Source organism: Sinocyclocheilus grahami, unplaced genomic scaffold (assembly GCF_001515645.1).
Source record: "Sinocyclocheilus grahami isolate Dianchi unplaced genomic scaffold, SAMN03320097.WGS_v1.1 scaffold128.1, whole genome shotgun sequence".
Lineage (NCBI taxonomy): Eukaryota > Metazoa > Chordata > Actinopteri > Cypriniformes > Cyprinidae > Sinocyclocheilus > Sinocyclocheilus grahami.
Window position 1 is genome coordinate 136,569 of NW_015505307.1, and position 24,537 is coordinate 161,105.

General features: G+C 36.1%; 1 protein-coding gene across 1 annotated transcript; it reads left to right on the forward strand.

The window, feature by feature from the left end:
- The first annotated feature begins 323 nt into the window (after nucleotides 1-323).
- LOC107590462 (protein phosphatase 1 regulatory subunit 14C-like) lies at nucleotides 324-18,701 on the forward strand. The gene is made up of 4 exons (XM_016279205.1): nucleotides 324-655; nucleotides 15,505-15,588; nucleotides 16,739-16,771; nucleotides 18,219-18,701. Exons 1-4 carry the CDS (start codon nucleotides 428-430, stop codon nucleotides 18,291-18,293), a joined length of 420 nt encoding a protein of 139 aa, XP_016134691.1. The 5' UTR covers nucleotides 324-427; the 3' UTR covers nucleotides 18,294-18,701.
- The last annotated feature ends 5,836 nt before the right edge of the window (nucleotides 18,702-24,537 follow it).

A 24,537-nucleotide genomic window follows, 5' to 3' on the forward strand; every position in this document is an offset into this window, starting at 1 on the left:
GATAGATAGATAGATAGATAGATAGATAGATAGATAGATAGATAGATAGAGCTAACAGACAGACAGACAGACAGACAGACAGATAGATAGATAGATAGATAGATAGATAGATAGATAGATAGGTTACCATGGTACATGGTACAATGTCAAAATGTCTTGATATTATCATCTCATACTGTACCATGGTACTGGCACAGCTTGTTCAGGATCTCTGTCGTGTCCAATGAGCGCAGACGGATTTCACGTTTCACCAATACTGTGCGCGTTCTGGCACTCACAGCGTTAACGGGCTTGACATTCCCCTCCCACGCGCCGGGCGTCCTTTAAATGCTCGCGCTGCGCTTTAAATAGCAGGTGTGAGAAACTGTGTCCCTGCATACACCCCTCAAACACCACCACCGTCATCACCACCGCCATCACCGCCGCAATGTCCACCGCCAGCGCCGAGACCACCGCGCAGCTGCCCCCGGCCGCGGACAGGGTGTTATTTCAGCCCGGCGTGGGCTGCGCCGGTTCCGGACCGATGCAGCGGGATGACCCGGTGCAGAAAAAGCAGGGCAAAGTGACGGTGAAGTACGACAGAAAAGAGCTGCGGAAGAGACTGATACTGGAGGAATGGATCATTGAACAGCTGAGCGAACTTTACGACTGCGAGGTAAGACTGGACCCGAACCGGAACTCCATAAAAGAGCTCTACTTCAATTTAGATAATTATTGATCATTATTTTTTTATTTAATTATTTGTTATTTTTGTTTATTGTGGATACAATTTTAATATTTTTATTTGAGATTTTTTTTGTAAAATAAAATAATTTTGTTGTAAAAACAAAATTCATACTGTAAATGATATTATTATTATTATAAATGCATTCATTGATATTATGAATAATATAATTGTTTTCGTTTAATTATCATTTATGCAAGGCATCATACAGTACAGACAAGTACTATATTTTGTATTTTGTACTTGAGTTTTTTTTATGAATGCTATCTTTTAGAAACAACAGTATAGATGCATAACATCTGCCAGCATGCCACTTATCAGCCAGGCAAAATAAACGGTTGTTTTCAGCTTTATTTGCAGTTCATTTTTCACTGTCTTTTTGGAGTAGTTTGAGGTTAAGTGTCTTGACCAAGGGCATAATGGTGATACAGTAGTATATACATCAGCTCATGTGGGGTTCTAAAGGTCTCAAACCCAGATTTTTAACCTCAAAGCTACACCATTTCCTCGGGTTTATAGGTTGATGAATTGTGGTCTTCTTTGTGTGACCTACATTTGCCTGCGATGTAATGCATGACACTACAGCTATAGGCATCTATAAATGTGGCATCCTTTGGCATCAGTCCTCATTTGAAGACGACCAAACATCATTCTGCTGTCTTATTGCTCTGTACAGTGTGCTGGTCTCTTTTGTTCTTTCTCTATCTGTATCTCTCAGTGTTTCTGTTCTGCAGCAGCTTGCTTTTTTCTGCTGATGCTGTGTTGGCCCCAGAGAGACAAGAAAGAGAGAAACGGCTTGACTTGTGAGGCAGAATAATGTTGACCCGGTTAAAAGGATTCTGTGGGCTTTCCAAAGTCTGAGTAAAAATCAGGAAATTGATATTTAAATGAGCACAAATTCCTGAGTCCTGGAACAAAACAGGGAACAAACCTGTCTTATTCTTCATAAATATGTATAATATAAATATAGCCTATATTTTCTTAATAAATGAATATAAAAATGTCTTTATAAAAATTAAGGCTGTGTAAGACTGAACCCAAAACAGCAATCCATAAAAGTGCTCTGTGATTTAATTAAGCTAATTATTGATCATATCATTTTATTTCATTATTTTAGGTTATTGAGGATATATTGTTTTATATAGATGTATTTTTTTTATTAAAACTTTGTCAAATGAATATTCCTAAAAATATTTTGTTGTATATAAAACTAAAAGAAAATATTTGGTTGTAATTCTGATTATATTTTGATTGAATCAAACAATATAAATAATAATTATTATTAAATAGCAAATTTATATTTTATAATGAATAATATAATTCTATTCATTTCCATTTGAATTGTACTCAAAGCCTTGTATAGTACAGGCAAGTACTTTTTACTGTATTTGATAATAATTTACATTTTGGACCTATTGTGTGAATCTATCTTTTAGAAACAGTATAGATTTATAATATGCATATTCTTTATAAAAATTATTATGTAATAATTCAATTTTAACAATTATAATTAAATAATTGATCTGTTTAACTAGTTCAAAGATATTAACCTGTCTATCTTCCATTTTGTTACAAAAATTGTGTTTTTCTCAATATGGAAGAATAATGTCAGATAGAAAAACAATTGCAAATGCTTATTATAGTAGTGATTTTTGTTTTTTAATAAATAGGTACATTTCTGTATTTATTAGGTTTAGTATATGTGACCCTGGACCACAAAACCATAAGGGTCAGTTTCCTGAAATTGAGATGTATACATCATCTGAAAGCTGAATAAATAAGCTTTCCATTGATGTATGGTTAGTATCTCGGACCATATTTGGCAGAGATACACCTATTTGAAAATCTGGAATCTGATTGAGAAAATCGCCTTTAAAGTTGTCCAAATGAAGTTCTTAGCAATGCATATTACTAATTAAAAAGTACGTTTTGATATATTTACGGTAGAAAATTTACTAAATATCTTAATGTAACATGATCTTTACTTAATGTCCTAATGATTTTGGCATAAAATAAAAATTTATAATTTTGACCCATACAATGTATTTTTGGCTTTTGCTACAAATATACCCCAGCGACTTAAGACTGCTTTTGTGCTCCAGGGTCACATATGTTTTATTTCATGAAATGCATTAAGTCTGAGAATAGGATGTTTTAGGGTAGTGATTGTAAGGTTAATGAATGCCATATTGTTCTTCTTCAGTCTAAGCAGACATGAGCATATGGTAAATTAACCTTTAACATGGTCTCACTGGACTTTACACACAATCCCAGCAGCATCTTCTGGGTGATTAGTCGGATTTCTGATGGAAAAAGGATTTCTCCCTGGCAATCATATGTTGAAAATAGAGCATGTTACACTCTTAAAAATAAAGGTGTTTCAAAAGGTTCTTCAAGCGATGCCACAGAAGAACCATTTTTGGTTCCACAAAGAACCATTCTGTCAAAGGTTCTTTAAAGAACCATCTCTTTCTTACCTTTTTCTAATCTGAACCACCTTCTTTCGCCACAAACTGGCTTTTGTGAAACAGAAAGGTTCTTCAGAAGTTAAAGGTTCTTTATGGAACCATTTAGACAAAAAGGTTCTTCTATGGCATCGTGAAGCACCTTTATTTTTAAGAGTGTAGAGGAGGATGTTGTTGGTCTCCACGGTTGCATCCTCAGGATGTTATGCATTGGTGTGTGCATCTGTGTGAGTTATATTCACTTTTTTCCTGCTATGTTATTTGTCTGTTATGACAATATATTGTTTTGATATAATACATAGCATATGTGGCAAATGAAATGCTTTTTATTTGTGGTGATAATCAAAACATTAAATAGGATGCTGTTTACAAGCTCAATCAGATTAAACATGTGAGCTCATGAAGAGGTGTATTTTAATGACCCGTCACATTTACTATAGAAATGGAGGAAGTCACACATAGTCAATAACCGTTCACAGCTCAATGTCTGGGCGCCCATTAACAGCAGGTTACAATCATGTAAACAACAGGATTCTGAATTGGAATATGGCTGCACTTTTTAATGTTTTTCAAAGAAGTCTCTTATACTCACCAAGGCTGCATTAATTTGATCAAAAAAATACAGTAAAAACAGTAATATTGTGAAATATTATTACAATTTAAAATAACTGTTTTCTGTTGTAATATATGTTCAATTGTAATTTATTCCTGTGATGCAAAGCTGAATTTTCGGCATCATTACTCCAGTCTTCAGTGTCACATGATCCTTCAGAAATCATTCTAATATGCTGATTTGCTGCTCAAGAAACATTCATTATTATCACAGTTGAAGCATCCAGTTCATCAGCTGAAATTTTGCAATCTCATTAGCATTTCTTTTCATTGGCTGAGCAAAAATGATCAAAACCTTGTTCATATTCACACGTTGAATGTTTGTTTGTTCGATATTACTTAAATATGTCTCTCACACTGTTAAATGAGTTAAGGGAAAGTGTTTAGCAGGTTAGCATGTAAACAGACAGTTGCTGATGGGATTTGCGTGCAGCTCACTAACAGCATCCCCATTGTGCAGTATCCTCCTGAGACCCTGTGACCTCATATGAGGACATTATATTTTGGTGTATTTCTCTGAGACTATACATGCCACAGTTTTAAGTCTGGGTGTCCTGTACAGAGCACATTCAGGGCTTTTCGGAGATACTAAATGTTTGGATGTTTCACCATCACCACTCCCTCACCTTGGTCTTCAAATATGTCTGATATTAATTTAGTGACACTCTAATATTTTGTAATTATCATTTAAATCTGTCTAATTTGTAAACTGTCTGTCATAAATCAACATCTCAGGAAAATGTTATGGGGTTTCAAATCAAAATATGACTTTCTGTTACGAAACAAGATGTTGATTTCATACATGGACATGTCATATCAGGACACTGGGACTAAAAGCATGTTTATTAGCATTTTGGGAGACATAACAAATGAATAGGGAAAGAAATTATGTTTCAATATTCTATTAAATATTATATATTATTATGAAAATCTTGTCAAATATTACTCTCAATATTACACTTTTTTTTCATTACATGTTGCCCCAAAAACACATTAATATGCAGATTAGATTTAGTTTATAGATGCATTGTATATAATGAGAAAACCCATTTATGGCCGTTTTACACACATTTTGCAGAAAGAAAAATGGTATATCAAATTATATAATGAGAAACCCCACAGGACATAGCATAGCAACTTATGAATGAAATATCTTTTTTTTATTATTATTTATGCTCTAAACAATGTAAAGACATGAAAAAACAAATTTTTTCCTAAAAATCTTTTCTCGGGTCTTAAGAGGGTATGGCCGGTAGGGTAAGGTGTTGAGAACTTAGGCAGATCTACTTAATGAAGAGTAGGTCAGCGTGGGATTACTTGCTGACAGTGAAGGTTTTCTGTCTCTAGAGAAGTTTGACCGAATTTAACTCTTTCTAACTAAACCTTATAGATGCATTGTATATAATGAGAAAACCCATTTATGGCCGTTTTACACACATTTTGCAGAAAGAAAAATGGTATATCAAATCATTCTGTTATAGCATAGTTGAGAATCATCTTTATACAAAGTTTGGTAAAAAAAAAAAAAAATCCTGAAAACTAAAAATGTATTGGTGATTTAAAAAATCTATTGTTTTTGCCTATGCATGTTCATTCATGTCTTTTTTATTTTTTTTAATTGAGTCCCGATGTCCTCTATCGAGGACATAGCATAGCAACTTATGAATGAAATATCTTTTTTTTATTATTATTTATGCTCTAAACAATGTAAAGACATGAAAAAAATTTTTTTCCTAAAAATCTTTTCTCGGGTCTTAAGAGGGTATGGCCGGTAGGGTAAGGTGTTGAGAACTTAGGCAGATCTACTTAATGAAGAGTAGGTCAGCGTGGGATTACTTGCTGACAGTGAAGGTTTTCTGTCTCTAGAGAAGTTTGACCGAATTTAACTCTTTCTAACTAAACCCTGAGGCCCGAAACTTAATCTCTAGTACATGAATGCATATGCTTTCCAAAAGCTGTGCAAATGCTTCTAGAAATGCAGGCTTGGTTGTATGCATTGTTGCATTCCCAGATGAGTTTTTAGTTGATTTAGTTTTAGTAGCCTACTTCAAGTTAAACTAAGCAAAAATGAGTTGCCTTTGCAACAAGCTAAAATAAAACTAATTGAATTTATTTCATTAAATGTTTATTTCAAGTAAAAAAAAAAGAGTTAGTTACTTATTATTTCATCTCTGACTTAAATTCTTAATAAAATTCTAGACAATTTAAATACATATTCTATTTAGATATTATGACTCAGTTTTATAATACTTTTAATAAAAATTACATTATAAATACTGTAAATTAAAATGACACTATAATGGAAAAAAATGGAAAACCCATGACATTGTATTGTTTAAAATGACTAAAATAACTAAAATTAAAACTGAAAAACATTTATTAATATAGACACTTAAAAAGCAAATACCAATAAAAATGACAAGAACACACAAAAGTACTAAAACTCACAATTTAAATACATATTCTATTTAGATTATTATGACTCAGTTTTATAATACTTTTAATAAAAAGTACATTATAAATACTGTAAATTAAAATGACACTATAATGGAAAAAAAATGGAAAACCCATGACATTGTATTGTTTAAAATGACTAAAATAACTAAAATTAAAACTGAAAAAAAAAGTTATTAATATAGACATTTATTAATATAGACACTTAAAAAGCAAATACCAATAAAAATGACAAGAACACACAAAAGTACTAAAACTTTAACTAAAATCAAAATGAAAACAGAAAATATAAAAATGAAAACTATTTCAAAATGTTAATAAAACTCTATCGATGTTCAAAAAACAAACAAACAAACAAACAAACACTAATAAAAATGACAAGAACACACAACAAAATGAGTAAAATATTAACGAACATTAAAATGAAAACAGAAAATATAAGAATGAAAACCTGAACGATACAATTTGGTTTAATTGTGCAACCATTTGAAGGTTGCTCTATCGTTCCCTTGAGTACAAATATTAAGTATTTACTGCGCATGGAATGCATTGGCTAATCATTTGAGCCTGTGATGGGCTTAAACTGGCTCGCTTTATAACATCTCTTGACATCACAGAGCTGAGCTTTGACATCAGTCAATCAGAATGAGTGACAGCACAGCGCGGATTAGATGAATTTGTCATATATCCTGAAAGTGTATCCAACAGAGCGAAAGCGAGAAAAATATGGTGCAACGTTATCAGGATATTCAGAGGTTAATTTCTGTGACTTCTGGGAGATGAGGATTGGGGAAAGGAATTAGAGCAGAAATTAGAACAGAAGATGAGTGGAAAGTAATGGAAAGGCAGAGGATGGACGAATTTAATCGAATTAGAATAGAATTTGTTTAGCGGACGATAAAACAAAGGAAAAACAGGCAATTTAATATAAAAGTAGCCTATACAGAGATAGTGGACTGGGAATTGAATCAATTTCTGCCTTGAGTTAAACAGCATGTCCTCTCATGCACACACTAACAATCCTCTGAGAAACACTAAGGTGTGTGTGTGTGTGTGTGTGTGTGTGTGTCCATTTTCACAGCATGATCTCTGCTTTTTCAGCTGCTTAAAAGGCTTAGGAGGAATAAATGTAGGCTGCTTCTTGTTGCTATTTGCATGTATATGTGTGCCAGAGCTCTGATGTCCTTTGTCTTAGTAAAACAAGTAAATCTTTAGTTTCTTAGCGTATTGAACGTGCATGTGAGGTGGTTACGTGCGAGCTAATGATGGAGTCCTCACACCAATGATGGTCACAAACTGCTGCCCAAGCTGTTTTCTGCTGAGGATTCTGTCTATTTTGGGCAGCGTGCAGCAGTTTCCATGCGTGCTGTGTGATCATGGATGAATAGTGCTGTGATAGGATGTGAAAGCTAATTAAGTAACACTGCTGTACTAAACACTAATCCTAAATATTCCGATTTGCAGTCAATAAACATGCATTTTCCATTTTTATGGCTGATTTTTAAAGGGGTCATATGATGCGACAGCATGATCTCTGCTTTTTCAGCTGCTTAAAAGGCTTACGAGGAATAAATGTAGGCTGCTTCTTGTTGCTATTTGCATGTATATGTGTGCCAGAGCTCTGATGTCCTTTGTCTTAGTAAAACAAGTAAATCTTTAGTTTCTTAGCGTATTAAACGTGCATGTGAGGTGGTTACGTGCGAGCTAATGATGGAGTCCTCACACCAATGATGGTCACAAACTGCTGCCCAAGCTGTTTTCTGCTGAGGATTCTGTCTATTTTGGGCAGCGTGCAGCAGTTTCCATGCGTGCTGTGTGATCATGGATGAATAGTGCTGTGATAGGATGTGAAAGCTAATTAAGTAACACTGCTGTACTAAACACTAATCCTAAATATTCCGATTTGCAGTCAATAAACATGCATTTTCCATTTTTATGGCTGATTTTTAAAGGGGTCATATGATGCGATTTCAAGTTTTCCTTTCTCTTTGGAGTGTTACAAGCTGTTCGTGAATAGATAAGATCCCTAAAGTTGCAAAGACTAAAGTCTCAAAACCAAAGAGATATTCTTTATCAAAGTTAAGACTGGTCCACGCCCCCTAAAACGCCTTGTTTAAGCACGTCCCCACATGTCTACCTCACTGTGTGGGAAGATTTGCATAACACCACCCAAATGTTCATGCAAAGAAAGAAGGCGTAACTTTACTGTTGCTGCCACCGCCGCCGCCATGTTGTGAAGACGCTGTGTTTCGTTGCGAAAGCGAAACTACTTTGTTTGGCCTTCCAAAAGAGGACACGACTAGAAACCAGTGGTTAAGTTGTATTTACAACACTGTTCCAGAACACTTCAACCCAAATATTCAGATGTGTGCAGCACATTTTATGGAGGACTGTTTCCTGATCCTGGGAGAGTAGACTACAATGCCGGCTGTTCTGACTCACAGACTGTAAGTACGTTTTTTATATTGAAAGAATGTGCCACTGACAATTCAAACGCGAGTTTTGAGTAGCGCTTGTTGTTTGTCATTTCTCCGATCACGAATGCAAACATGGTTTTATGTTTACGCAGCGCGATGCAACGCAACGCATAAAAAGACAGTATAAGTCATTATAATCAGTAATTATGTCCCTACTGGATGCAACAAATGCCTCATCTATAATGGGTTTTATTGGTGTTGTTTCGTCGTGCTGGGACAAGGCATCACAGTATGTAAGGGGCGTAACATTTTCGTCACATGCTTGAGGTATTCGGCCAATCACAACGCACTGGATAGCTGGCCAATCACAGCACACCTCGCTTTTCAGACCGATGAGCTTTGTAAAAATCGACGCGTTTATTTTATTATTATAATAATATTGTAGAATTAGATTTTTCCCCCCCATATATAACCCATTAAAATGTAATTGATAAATTAATAAAATAAATGAACAATAATGTATTATTTGAAAAAAATAATACATATTTTACATTGTGCACTAAATAGTGTAATCCATCAAATAAAGTGACTAAATTCAGCATCCCATTAATTAGTAGTACTGAGTCACAAATGGCAAACAAATTGTTTCCTGAAAATGGCTGCAAAACACCCTGCATTCTGACGCAACAGCATAAGCAGTGAGATGTGTCCTCTACATTCAGCCCAGTGGGGTTATGCTAACATGCCCCTGTCTGCAAAAGATACCCACAACCCCCCTCTCCACTGTTTTCCTCTTCAGCGAGGGGGGAAGGGGCTCGTCTTTGATGTTGAGTGCTTCAGGGTCTGTCTGATATCACGGGCGTTGCTTTTCATTCCACTTTGACTGTTTGTATTGATGAAGCATGTTTTGTATTAGAGGCTTTTAATCTCTGATTTAAAAAAAATCTCCTTTTTTATTTCTGTTTGACCTTGTAGCAGAAGTGTCATGGCTTTTTGAACCAATTTCATTTTGAAATTTCATTTTTGCAAATTTGAAAAGATTATTATCGTTGATCATTTAAGAAGCACAATTACTGAAAAATTACTCCAGTCTTCAGAGTCACATGATCCTTCAGAAATCAGTCTAATAGCTGATTTGGTCAGTTATTATTAATTATTATTGGTGCTGAATTGAATATGAAGCAGCACAACTGTTTTCAATAATAATAAGAAATGATTATTGAGCAGTAAATCAGCATATTAGAATGATTTATAGAATGTTTTTTCTGAAAAAAATCAGCTTTGCATCACAGGAATAAATTACATTAAAAAAAATATTTAAATAGAAAACTGTTCTTAAATTTGAACAATCTTTCATAATATTACTGTTTTTACTGTACTTTAAATCAAATAAATGCAGCCTTGGTGAGCATAAGAGACTTCTTTAAAAAAAATAAATTTTATTTGGTTTATTAAAACTATATATTAGGTTGAAATTTGAACCCGTGCCCCTTTACTTTTTGACTAACATATTTTATTTGTATAATGGCTTATGCCATGTATTTTTTTTTATTTTTTTGTCTTATCTTGCCACAGGCACTAAAGCCACAAATACATCTGATGCCCCTCAAAAAATGGGTTCATGTCACCCCTGCCTTATAGAGACCAAATTTATCATTTTGATTCTGCCAACAAAATGACCCTGATCATAAATCATCCGTGACACGCAGAATATGCATGCGTATAGTATTTCATGAGCACATATGTGCACGGTACAGTACAATCTGCTTGTTTATGTTGGGATTCAAATCGTGTTATGTGTGTGGGAGCGTGTGTGTGAATTCTTAGCATAGCTGTCGGCATTTCTGTGTACATTTTGCACTCTCCTGCAAGACCTTTATCACACCAATGCCTGTTTGCTATTCTGATACAAATCCTCAGTGATCTGACCTGTCTGCTGCGAGAGAGAGAGAGAGAGAGAGAGAGAGAGAGAGAGAGAGAGAGAGAGAGAGACAGCTTCCCTCTTGCAAGACCTTTATCACACCAATGCCTGTTTGCTATTCTGATACAAATCCTCAGTGATCTGACCTGTCTGCTGCGAGAGAGAGAGAGAGAGAGAGAGAGAGAGAGAGAGAGACAGCTTCCCTCTGCTCTGTGTTTGCAGATGAGACACCAGTCGACAAACAGGTCAAGTGCAGACTGGAAGAGCTCATTCAACTCTCTGGCCTGACAGCACACACATTCACTACCCACAATCCACCTGCAGGGCTTTTCATTCACAACAGACAGACATTAAATGCAAACAGCGGGAATGAAAAATTATTTGCTAAAATTGATAAAAATTATTTAGGATGCTATAGTGGGCATTAATGATTGTTCAAATGAAGCAATTAAAAGAATGACAAGAAGCCTTTATAAAACCGCTGCAATAGCAAAATGATAAATAACAATTTTTAATAAGTAATAAATAAATGTTTAATAAATTAAATTAATATTTAATTAAATATGAAGTAGTAGATTAAATATTATAAAGTATATACTGTATATTCAGTCTCTCTCATAGTATTTCAATAAATAATTATTCATACTATAATAATAATAATAATGATTTTTTTATTAATGTATGCAGTTTCTTCCCTCATGTTGATTTGCTAATTTGATTCCAGGTGTGTCTCCTTAGTCCCTCGTTATCCTGTATTTAAAAGCCCCAGTCCATTCAGTTAGTGTTTGTCGGGTCTACTTGTTGAATGTCTTCCTTGTTCTCGGTTTTCCTGTGGATTATTAAAGACTGTGTTATTCAAGTACTCCTCGTTTCCTCATTCCTTGCTCCCCGAGTGAATTGTGACAGAAGACCCGACCCATACAGTTACCTCTCTTTTTACTCAGTTTTTTGTTTCTGTTGTGTGCCCTATGGATCCCCTCCTTCACCCAAATTCATCCTCCTTATTAATGTATGCTGTGTGTATGCTGTATAATTTATATTAACAAATAATAATTATATAATAAATAATTAACTAAATAATTCAATGTATATGTCAGGATTATGGACTATTCTGTGTATGTTTTGCTCCCTGTGACCCAGTTTCTTCCCTCATGTTGATTTGCTAATTTGATTCCAGGTGTGTCTCCTTAGTCCCTCGTTATCCTGTATTTAAAAGCCCCAGTCCATTCAGTTAGTGTTTGTCGGGCCTACTTGTTGAATGTCTTCCTTGTTCTCGGTTTTCCTGTGGATTATTAAAGACTGTGTTATTCAAGTACTCCTCGTTTCCTCATTCCTTGCTCCCCGAGTGAATTGTGACAGAAGACCCGACCCATACAGTTACCTCTCTTTTTACTCAGTTTTTTGTTTCTGTTGTGTGCCCTATGGATCCCCTCCTTCACCCAAATTCATCCTCCTGCTGCTGGAGCAGGGGGAGAATTCGCTCGAGGGTCATCCCAGACTGTTTCTGGCTGTGGCCCATCTCACCACCTATCCGGACGACACAGCCCCTCTGCTCGCCCTCAGCCCACCATCATTGCGGTGCAAGCCCCGCAGGACTGCTATCCTCCAGGGTCGCCGTGGCTGGAGTCTCCCTTGACTCCACCTCCAGCCTCCGGGGCCTGGACTCCGCCTCGGCCCGTTGACCCGTCGGCTCCACCATGGCTCCTAGCTCCCTCCTCTCCATCGTGGCCCAGCAGTCCACAAGCTCCGCCAGGCTCCCTCGTCCCTCCAGCTCCGCCTTGGTCTGGCATCGACCATCCTGCGCCTCGGGACTCCACTCCTCTGGCTTCGCCTCGTCCCTCCGGCTCCTTCACCTCAGTCCTCTGTCGCTCCGGCTCCACTGCAGCCTCCCGGATCCACATCTCCGCGTCGGTCGCCGGCGCCATCTGCTCCGCCTAGGACCTCCGGATCCTCCCCATCGCCCTGGCTCATCGACTCTCTGCCTCGGGCTCCTCCACCACCTGCTCCGCCGCCGTTGGTCGGCCCCCTGAAGTCGGCGGCCATTTCTCCTCCATGGCTCCTCCCTCCATTGGCTCCAACATGGGTCGACATCATGGCTGTGACCTGGGTCCTGCTGTGGCCCCTCCTGTCTCCTCCCTGGCTCCTCCCTCCTTCGTCGCCCCCCCTGGTCTCTGTCTGCCTGCCTCCTCCGGAACCTCCTCCCAAGTTCCCACCCACGCCTCCCTCTGTTGTTGCTACGGTGAGAGGACGCGTTCCGGGAGGGGGCGTTATGTCAGGATTATGGACTATTCTGTGTGGGTTTTGCTCCCTCATGTTGATTTGCTAATTTGATTCCAGGTGTGTCTCCTTAGTCCCTCGTTATCATGTGTTTAAAAGCCCCAGTCCATTCAGTTAGTGTTTGTCGGGTCTACTTGTTGAATGTCCTCCTTGTTCTCGGTTTTCCTGTGGTTTATTAAAGACTGTGTTATTACTCCTCGTTTCCTCGTTCCTTGCTCCCCGAGTGAATTGTGACAGTATACATATATTTATAAAAAAATATTATATAGATATAATAAACAAATGTGTATTTCAATAAATAATTCAACACACACAAAATGAATATTTATTTATACAAATATATATAAATATTAATTCAACATATATTAATAAATGAATAAAAATGATATAAAATATATATTGAAAAATTATTTTATAATCTATATTAATGAAATGTTACTTATTATTATATTGTCATATATTAATAAAACTATATATAATGTTCCTTCCCTATAAAATAGTTTTTAATAAATTATTAATTAATCAATTAATTTGGAAGAAAATATCAGTAGTGCTTGTATGTGCAAAACTAGCCACAGCAATGCTGAGGTGTTGCTAATGTGGTTGCTAAGTTGTTCTGGGTGGTTGCTAGGTGGTTTCTTACAGACTTGGTGATCTGCATCAGTGTGAATGTAACTAATGAAATGATTGTTCAAGAATGCTGATGGCCTCTGTGTCAGCTTATCTTGACTGATGTTGGATCAGTCTGTAAATAATTGGTCATGTTTTGGCGGTTGGCTTGACTGATCTGCTGATGGTTCAGCTTTATCTGCTTGAGTCTTTGTGGCTGGTATTGTCTTCTTTGCTATTTTCCCTTTCAAAGAGGTTCTCTCTTTGAAAGGGAAACACACACAGACAAAAAATATTAAAATATCTAAAATATTAGTTCTTCTATAGATGAATGTGTAAATGATGTATGAGCCAATCTGACAACATGCAGGCGACTGATTGGATCATTATTTTAACAAACAGCTCTAACAAGGTTAAAGAAACCATGCTGGTGTACTAAAAGGCTGATTTGTCAAAGTCTTCACTGAAAGTGCATATGTGAGTGTGTCTACTTTTGCAGATTTACAGTGTTAATATACATTGATGTGTATCCATTTGTGTTTGTCTTAAGTGAAAAAGTGTGTCAGAATCATTCTGAACAGATTTACATGAATTCACAATATCCACCTCTGTCTGGATCACACAGCTCAGATGGTCTATGCAGAAGTTGATGAGAATTTTGAGGCATGAGGAAACTCATGTGAAATGACTCATATTTTTTATGAAATTACTCTTTTAAAGGTATACAAACAGTTCTAGATCCATCATTGTCAGTTTTCCCTCACCGTATGAACCATAGTGTGAATTTTCTTCTTAACCACCCATGCTTTCTTAACCCACACACACACAGATAGACTCATCCTTCTTAACTCTGCAGATCATTCTGACCTGCTTCTTGTTAAATCTCTCCTTTTCTTTCATTCTCCTTTCTGTATTCTCTCTGAAAGGAAGCATGCAGTGTTTATTAAACTGATGCTCGTTTGAGTTGCTTGTAAACACAACATCAGTGCAGCTTGAGACAGAGATTGATAACTGGTAGATCTGGGGGGCAGAACTAGAAAGCTTGCTGCTTTTTTTCAGCTGAACTGTTAACCGTGGACCATGAGAAGCTGTCATGGGTTGCACAGTTGTTTAGATGGATGACGTTCACTTTTAGGACAGTTACACTCTAAAAAAAATGCTGGGTTAAATATAACCCAGTGCTGGGTAAAATATGGACAAACCCAGCAAATTGGGTTGTTTTGACCCAGCGGTTCATAATTTTAAAAATAAATGCTTAGTATTGAAAAATGTTAAAAATGCTAAAATATTGAAATGCATTGGTGTAATCCTTTTTGTGATTAAAAAAGTTATATGTATATTTATTTACTTTTTTAAAAATCAGTGCCATTGTACTAAAGTGTATGGAAACACTTAAAAATCAGACACAATGTGGGGTAAATCTGGACAGCGAATCCTAGATTTGTCCTTGGATCAGAATTCGCTGAAAAACTCACAATCCCTGGCACTCACACAGACAGAAATGACAAATGTTGTTTCATAATGATTATGGATGATGTGTATTATTCCACCTCTCTCATTCGCCAAACAAGCCAAAGCGATTGCTACATGGAAAATACTTCCCTCTCCTTCTCTCACCTTTAAAGAGGTGAGTGTATTTATAGAGCTCATCTCATCCTGTCTGTGTGGCTCTGTCTGTCATCAGACTGGCACGTTCTGGTGTTCTGGTTAGGTACCCTTCAGACTGTTTCCTGATGTTCTCTAGACAGCTTCCTAAATGTCCCTGATGAACATATAATTCAGAATTCCTTGGCTGCTGATTTTATCTAGACCAAATCCATCCAATCTGCTAGAATTGATTTTCTAATGAAGAACAGGACCCAGAGGGGAAATTAATTGCTTGGAGGTTTCTTTTTCATTTTTGGTGGTTTCAGATGTTTCTGCAAAATTCATTATAAAAATAGGCACACAAGAAATCCAATTTGTGATTTCACACTGTGTGATGTGTTCACTTCCACTAATGTTGCCTGATCTCTGCTTCTACAGGAAGAGGAAATGCCAGAGGTGGAGATAGACATTGATAATCTCCTGGAGGTGAACAGTGAAGACGAGAGAGCCATAAAACTACAGGTAAAGTCCTGTGTGAGCGTGTGTTTGTAAGACAATGCCTCTATTTATTAGTTCACCCAAAAATGAAAATATGCTGAAAAAATGTCATCACACTCAGGTCGACGAGTTTGTTTCTTCATGGGAACAGAGTTGGAGAAATGTAGCATTACATCACTTGCTCACCAATGGATCCTCTGCAGTGAATGGGTGCCGTCAGAATGAGAGTCCAAACAGCTGATAAAAACATCACAATAATCCACAAGTAATCCACACCACTCCAGTCCATCAGTTAAATCTTGTGAAGCTGTGTGCTTGTAATAAACATATCCATCATTAAGCCGTTCAAATGTTAAACCATTTCTTCTGTCCAAAATACGAGTCCATAATCCATAATAGCACTTCCCTCAATGTAAAAGTGCATCCCCTGTTGTCCTCTCACATCAAAATTCACTGTCATATTTGCTTAGAAAATATTTTGGACTGTTTTCACTTATAAACGGTACTTGATCTGTGCATATTTCTCTCCTGATTCAGATGAGATTACTTTTTCACTGGAGAAAGCAATATTACGGATAGATGACTTGTATTTTAGCCAAAAGCAATGGTTTGAAGTTAACAAGATTTAATTTATGGACTGGAGTCATCTGGATTACTTGTGGATTACTGTGATGTTTTTATCAGCTGTTTGGACGCTCATTCTGACGGCACCCATTCACTGTAGAGCATCCATTGATGAGCAAGTGATGTAATGCTACATTTCTCCAAATCTATTTTGCTGAAGAAACACACTCATTTATACCTGGGATGGCCTGAGGGCAAGTACATTTACAGCAAATTTTCATTGGGTGAACTATTTCTTTAAAGACTGAAAGTATTTAATTTAGTTGAAGTTGGAATGAAGAGAATCTTGCTGAGTAATTAGTTAAAGTTAAAGTCGGCAAGTTTATAACTATCTAGCTGAATAATAACATCTAGTTTAATATCACAGATATTTAAAAGAAACTTTAGTGCCACATAAAGCATGAAAACAAGGACTGCGCAATTGCAATTCCCTAGCTGAGAATTCACACTGTGTATGTATTAGTATATTTTAAGTGTGTAAATACTGAAGCTTCACAAGTTTTTGGTGTGTGTATCAGTTGGTTGATATCTCTCTGTTTTTGTCCCTCAGGAATCACTGTCAGACTGCTACAAGCCCACTGACGTAAGTCATAACTTAAAATATAGGCCACTGACACACAGCTCTGTTCCAAAACTAGTGAACTGCATACATAGACAATATTTTAAGAATATTTTTAAGACATCATGAATGCACTCACAAAGCAAAAAACTTTATAGCCACATTTCGCTGCCTTATATTTTCTTATATGTATCTGCGACAAAACAGAAGTCAAATATATAAATAAATACATATAATTAGGCAAATTTTGGTTGCTGTTCACAAGCAGTGTGTGTGGCTCGCATGACTCACCGCATGAGTGCTTCATATCAGTAACTTATGAGGTTGCATTTTGATGACTACAAATGCACATACACACACGCAGTGCTTCAGGACATGCTAGTGGATTTCATATAAGTGCACTGACCTGAAAACGTGTGTTCAAAGAATTCATACAACACTATGAAAATCATAATGCATAAGAGCTACAGCAGACACAATAACCCACTGACCCACACACACATATAGATGCCTTGGCTCCAATTTAAACACACTTTTACTTGATTATATAAATTTGGAAGTACTTCTTTTGTTTTTATTTTTAATTTAATTTTACATTTATAATATTTTTTATTTAATACCATTATATTATTTTTTTTTACAAAATTCTTCTACTATTTAATTTTATTATATGGTTCAAAAGTTTGGGGGCTGTAAGAATTTTTGAAAGAAGCCTCTTATGTTCACTGAGGCTGTATTTATTTGATCAAAAACACAGTAAAAATGGAAATAATTTTAAATATTATTAAAATTTAAAATACCTGTTTTATATTTGGATATATTTTAAAATGTAATTGATTCCTGTGAATCAAAGCTGAATTTTCAGCATCATTACTCCAGTCTTCAGTGTCACAGGAATCATTCTAATATGCTGATATGCATTTCTAATAATCAATGTTGAAAACAATGTATCAGTATTTAATTATATAATATGAATAAATATAATATAAATGTCTTTACTGTCACTTTTGATCAATTTAATACAATTTTAATAATACAATTATCTAAAAATAAAATAAACATTCATTTATTTTTTTAAAAATGATAATGATTTTTTTAAATAAAAAAAACAAGTGTCATTTTCATCTTTAGACATCTAAGTGCACGCATACAAACACACTCAGTGTATCCATCATTATCTTGTGTTAAATGAAAAACAAACACACACACACACACACACACACACATTTACAACCCTCTCTAATCTAATCACAGACCCTTAAACACTAACATGTGCTCTTGTTTGAGTATGAGTGCTCGCCACTGTCAAAACCACCCACATAGTCTGTAAATCAATGTCCTTACAGCATTGTTGCTGACCTACAGCCACAGGCTTTACACTCACACAGACAGTGAATGAGCAGAAGAGAATGGAAGAATTTTACGACATACAATCTGCCTCACTCTCTTTCTGCCTTTCTCTCTTCACCAGGACTTTGTGCGCGAGCTCCTCGGCAGGATAAGAGGAATGAGAAAACTCAGTGCTCCGCAGAAGAAAAGCTTTTAAGTGCTCGAAAATGCCAACGACAATCCAGCTACCTGTACTACAGGTCCCACAATCCATCACTCAACGTAGAGTCGACCTCATACAGCCCTCAAGGATTCGCTATCCCAGGATTCATTTCTGGCCCAGAATCAATATGCTAGAGTTCATTTTCCAAGGACCTTGACTTTGTTCAGTACACCTAAATTGAGTCATCCATTTCCCATAGATCAGACAATAAATCCAAGAGTGCAAAGTTAATCCGGGACACAATCAAACAATCTCAGCAGCCGCTCGGGACAGTCTAATGTTCCTGTCATCAACCTCTCAAAGGGTCTTACAGGCCCAACACATTATTACACATTTTGGTGCAGTATTACAGCTATTTTTATGAACCACAACCGACTACAAAGCTATTTTATGTAGCCTATTAAATATATTTTTTATTATGAATTAATTTATTTTTATTTTAAGTAAAGTTGCTGAAGTAACATACATTTTTGGTATTTGTTCTTAAAGGAACACTCCACTATTTTTGAAAATAGGCTTATTTTCAAACTCCCCTAGAGTTAAACAGTTGAGTTTTACCGTTTTCGAATCCATTCAGCCGATCTCCGGGTCTGACGGTAGCACTTTTAGCTGTAGCTTAGCATAGATCATTGAATCTGATTAGACCGTTAGCATCTCGCTCAAAAATAACCAAAGAGTTTCTAAATTTTTCCTATTTAAAACTTGACTCTTCTGTAGTTACATCGTGTACTAAGACCGACGGAAAATGAAAACTTGCGATTTTCTAGGACGATATGGCTAGGAAAAATTTAGAAACTCTTTGGTTATTTTTGAGCGAGATGCTAACGGTCTAGTCAGATTCAATGATCTATGCTAAGCTACAGCTAAAAGTGCTACCGTCAGACCCGGAGATCGGCTGAATGGATTCGAAAACGGTAAAACTCAACTGTTTAACTCAAAGGGAGTTGGAAATTTAGCCTATTTTCAAAAATAGTGGAGTGTTTCTTTAAGCAGCCGACTGGTTTTAGTAGCTGTTGGCTTTTTCTGCTGATCTAAGAAGTTTTTTTTCCTCCGAATAACTGTCTTTAGTCTTTTTCCAATCATCTGATTCCGGATCAACAGTGATATTCACCAATATCTGTCCAGTTAAATTTCATAAATTTGCACGACAGTCATTCTTCCCTAGAATCTGTTCACGAGCAAAGCATAATGGAATATTTAGGTTCATGAACTGTGGGTAATGTTCAGTTTTATGTCATATAATTGGCCAGAATACTACATATCAGTCTGTCCATCATAACAGTTTATGTTAACAGTTTTAACAGTCCACCGTTTTTTTTCATAACAATGATAATCTTTCAAGAACACTGAACTGTTCTTGAAAGGTCTGTGGCTAAAATAACTACTTTCATAAAGTGAATATGATTGTGGTATGATAAAAGTTCAAAGGTTTTGGGTTGGATATGATGACAGAAAGTAAAGAAATAAGGCTATATTCGGAATTAAAGGAATAGTTCACCCAAAATGTACTCACCCTCAGGCCATCCAAGATGTAGATGAGTTTGTTTCTTCATCGGGACAGATTTAGAGAAATGTAGCATTGCATCACTTGCTCACCAATGGATCCTCTGCAGTGAATGGGTGCCGTCAGAATGAGAGTCCAAACAGCTGACAAAAACATCACAGTAATACACAAGTAATCCATACCACTCCATCAGTTAACATGTTGTGAAATTAAAAGCTGTGTGTTTGTAAGAAACAAATACATCAAAATATTTAAACCATTGCTTCTGGCCAAAATACGAGTCCATAATCCATATTAACGCTTCCTGTCAGCTCTTTGGACTCTCATTCTGACGGCACCCATTCACTGCAGAGGATCCACTGGTGAGCAAGTGATGCAATGCTACATTTCTCCAAATCTGTTCTGATGAAGAAACAAACTCCTCTACATCCTGGGTGGTCTAAGTATGAATAAATGACTTTCAACTATTCCTTTAAATACTAGTATACTATTTACTGTGCGGTACACACTAAATACCCTGAAAATTGCATTATGGGAATATATTATTCTAAACTATACACTGCATATTTTAGCAAATGCATTCATGTATTGTTGCATACATACTGTCCTGCTGAATTAGTAGCTGAGCGTAGTACTAGTATTGCGAACATAGCCTGAGTTTTGAATACTTCTATAAGTCAACAAGGGCTGCATGAGAGTATAGATCTTATGATGATGGTTAGTGTTCGTCTAATGATCGAGCTGGATGAGGTATCTAGTTTGACTCAAGCCATTATTGAAAGCACGTAAATCATTCAAATCTAGGCTTTTATCTCCTTTTGTCATATGGTTTTACACGGAGGCTGCCAAAGAATATAAAACGGCTGAATATTAGCATATTATAAAGTGCCATCGGTGTAAATTGGTACATGTATATTATGTTTCTCTATAAAGAACATTTAATCTTCGTGTCATTCAGTGTCATACTCATGGGTCAGATTTGTGTTTGATGGTGTAAGTTGTATAACAAGGAATCCAGGGGGGAACTATGGTGCTGTTTAAACTTTTAACCCTCTACAGCGTGGATGGAAGATGTGTATTGCAGGCCGAAAGAAAAAGGGTAAAAATAGAGATTCGCTCTTGCTCTAACACCTTACTCTGGATGAATCTAATATTTTTATGCTCTCCTGAGTCGCTATTAACCTGCATCTAAATATCATTGTGGATTTTTTCAAGTAGGCCTATGTTTTGACTCTTTTCTCGGAGAAGAACATTCAGGGTTTAGGCTGATCTCTTCTTTTATTTTATTTACTTTGTTTTGTTTCTAAAATGTTAGAGATGTATTTGAGTATACGAAAGCTTTATTTATGCATGTTTTATTATTGGCATGATCGGAACGTTTTGGAACGCTTAAGCGACGATTTGTCTTTTTATACATTATTACAAGTATTACTCTTAGAAATATTAAATTCACAACTTTTTATTCATTTTTATTGACTGTATATCTGCGTTTTGGGTGTTTTTGATTTTTAGATATATGTAAAGTGTGGTCTTTTGTGCTGTCCTACTTCAAATAAAGGCAAAATGCCTGAACTGTTATAATACACGTTCCTCAGTGTCACTTAATTTTATTCACACAAATGGACAATATATTAAACATGTCTTCTCTTACTACAAGCACGCCTATGTAAGGTTTGTGTTATGTAGATGTGCATTGTGAAAAACACACTTTCTGGGGTCTGTTAGTCACAAATTTGCATCTCATTACTGAAGACGTCACATTAATCCTGAAAATGCATAATCCGTTTACTTACTTTGTTAAGACTCATTCGTCTTGTTCTTCTCACGAATCCTCCATAATATGGACAGATCTGTAATTTGTCGATAATTCTTATACATATTCATGCTCTTTTCCAACATATTTTCGTTCTGTTTTCTAGAATGTGTATGACACCAGCTATGCAGTTTCTGAATGAAATTCAGTTCACGTAAAGCATCATGTTCATGTGACACAAACAGTCAAGTAGAACTATGGATTACTGCTCTATTTTACTTTGTTTGCCAACATATTTGGTAGCTTTTAATAATTTCTTTTAAATGTAAAAAAGTTTAAAAACTGAATTATTTTTTTAATTATATCATTTGGTTTTGTTTTAAAGGAATAGTTCACCCAAAATGAAAATATGCTGCAATTATAGAGTCTACATATTTTAGCCGGAACCTATGATTTTAAGTTACAAATGTCTCATTCTGACGGCACCCATTCACTGCAGAGGATCCATTGGTGAGCAAGTGATGTCATGCTAAATTTCTCCAAACCTGGTCCTATGAAGAAACAAATTAATCTACATCTTGGATGGTGATTTTCTGATTTTTCAATTTTGGGGTGAACTATTCCTTTCAAATATACCAAATATGTTGGTAATTGATTATTTGGGGTAGTAATTACGAGCATAAAATCATAGTGATTGTCATTCATTTGTCAATATGTTCAATACAGCCTTAGTTAGAGAGCACAGATACAGAAACACACGAGACTATGAAATTGCTTTATAGCAACGCTTTCCCTTTAAATTTCCTGACCCACTTTCTGCAGGCGCATTCATGAGAGGCATAATTGAGACTGGGAGGTGCATGTGAGGAGAATGTCTAATGACAGGTGTGTGCTCTGGCTCTGCGCCCTCCAGATGTGCAACACAATCTATTCAAATGCCATTTAGCTCAATCAACAATTTAGACTGAAAGGGTATCAGGGTTTCTATGCAAGTAAACGAGCCATTAGGCCTAATTTGATTGTCATCAGTGCTGTTGTCAACCATTATAGCATCATATTAAGATGTGATGTAGGCTGACTGAAGTAGCCCAGTTTAACTCTCTTCAGCTAATGTATTCTCTAAATAAAGCACTGGTCAGCATGCTCATCCTCCCTCTTCGTTTTCCTACAGAAATCTATGTTGCTCTTTTCCTGCAGTGTTGTCCTCTTTGCATGTCTTTTTCTTTCACCCTGCTCTTGTCTCATTCGTTTCTCTAACCCTCTCATATCTATCATGCATTATTAGAGGACAGGAGAAGACAGTACTGTAGCATCTGCCGTATCCGGCAATGCAATCAGTGATTCACCACGCGAGGAAGATTAAAATGCCACATGCAGTGGAATTTAAAATACACATTCCTCTCTGAATTTCCCAGAACCATCACGAAGACAGAATATTCATTCATGCATTTGTACATTTCCGAAAACTGTCCCAAAGAAAGAAAAAAAAACATTCATTCATTGATCAAAACAAGCTGTTACATTAATCATTAAAAATGAATCTATTTATAATGAATGAGCTTCTTTCTTTGGCAGTTTAATGCAGTTTTCAGTTGTTCAGCAAAAATGATTGTGATGATTATAATATATGATATGTTTATATGTATGATTATATGTGACCCTGGACCACAAAACCAGTCATAAGAGTCATCTAATCATCTGAAAGCTGAATAAATAAGCTTTCCATTGATGTATGGTTTGTTAGGAAAGGACAATATTTGGTCGAGATACAACTATTTGAAAATCTGGAATCTGAGGGTGCAAAAAAATCAAAATACTGAGAAAATCACGTTTAAAGTTGTCCAAATGAAGTTCTTAGCAATGCATATTACTAATCAAAAATTAAGTTTTGATATATTTACGGTAGGAAATTTACAAAATATCTTCATGGAACATGATCTTTACTTAATATCCTAATGATTTTGGCATAAAAGAAAAATGGATAATTTTGACCCATACAATGTTTTTTTTGGCTATTGCTACAAATATACCCCAGCGACTTAAGACTGCTTTTGTGCTCCAGGGTCACATATATAATTATATATGTACTGTATATATGTGTGTTTATCACACTTATCCAGCACAGGTATCCATGAGTGCTGTTATTGCTGGATTAAGAAAAACCATATCACTGTGAGTGTGATATTGCTTTTATACAATCAAATAGTTCAATAAAAAAAATAATAATACTGAATAACTGTCAGTCCTGTGTCTTGTGTTTTCCTCCCCCACGTGCTCCATGTTCATTTTATGCCCATGTTTGGTTTCCTTCCTGTTCCTGTCCTGATTGATTGTTCATTTGATCCCAGGTGTGTTTCCCTAATTACCCCATGTATTTAAGTTTGAGTCTGTGCAGTCTGTCATTTTCCGGAATTGTACGTCTAGCCCTTGTCCTACGTGTTGAATGTTAATCCTCTTCGTCTCCACGCTCCTTCATCTCCGCCACAGTAGGCGAAGCGTGACAATAACATTATGTTACCATTTAAACTGCAAACTAAATGAAAATAAAATAGTTCCAAATGAAGCAACAACATAATCGTTATGCCTCTGCAACGCAAGGATAAATGAATCAGTGTTTTGAAAGAATCGGTTGAGTAAGTGATTCAATGAAAAGTCACTTGTTTCGTTCCTGATTGAATCAGCGTTTTGAATGGATCTTTTTTAAATGAATGAATCAATGAAGTCAATGACTGAGTGAGAAACTAGCAACTACGCATTAGTTGCTAGTTTCTCACTGACTGTGGCGGCGAAAGTGACTCAGTGACCAGAAGGTGGCGAAACGTGGCTGTCTTTATGAGCCATTGATTCATTGTTCTGCATTGAAGAAAATGACTATTGATAAACTGTTGCATTCTGGGATAATCAAAAGAACAGTAGTCCAATAAACTTTCACCCACCATCTTATCTGAAGATAGTCTTAGCGTTTCAGGATCTAAGCAAGG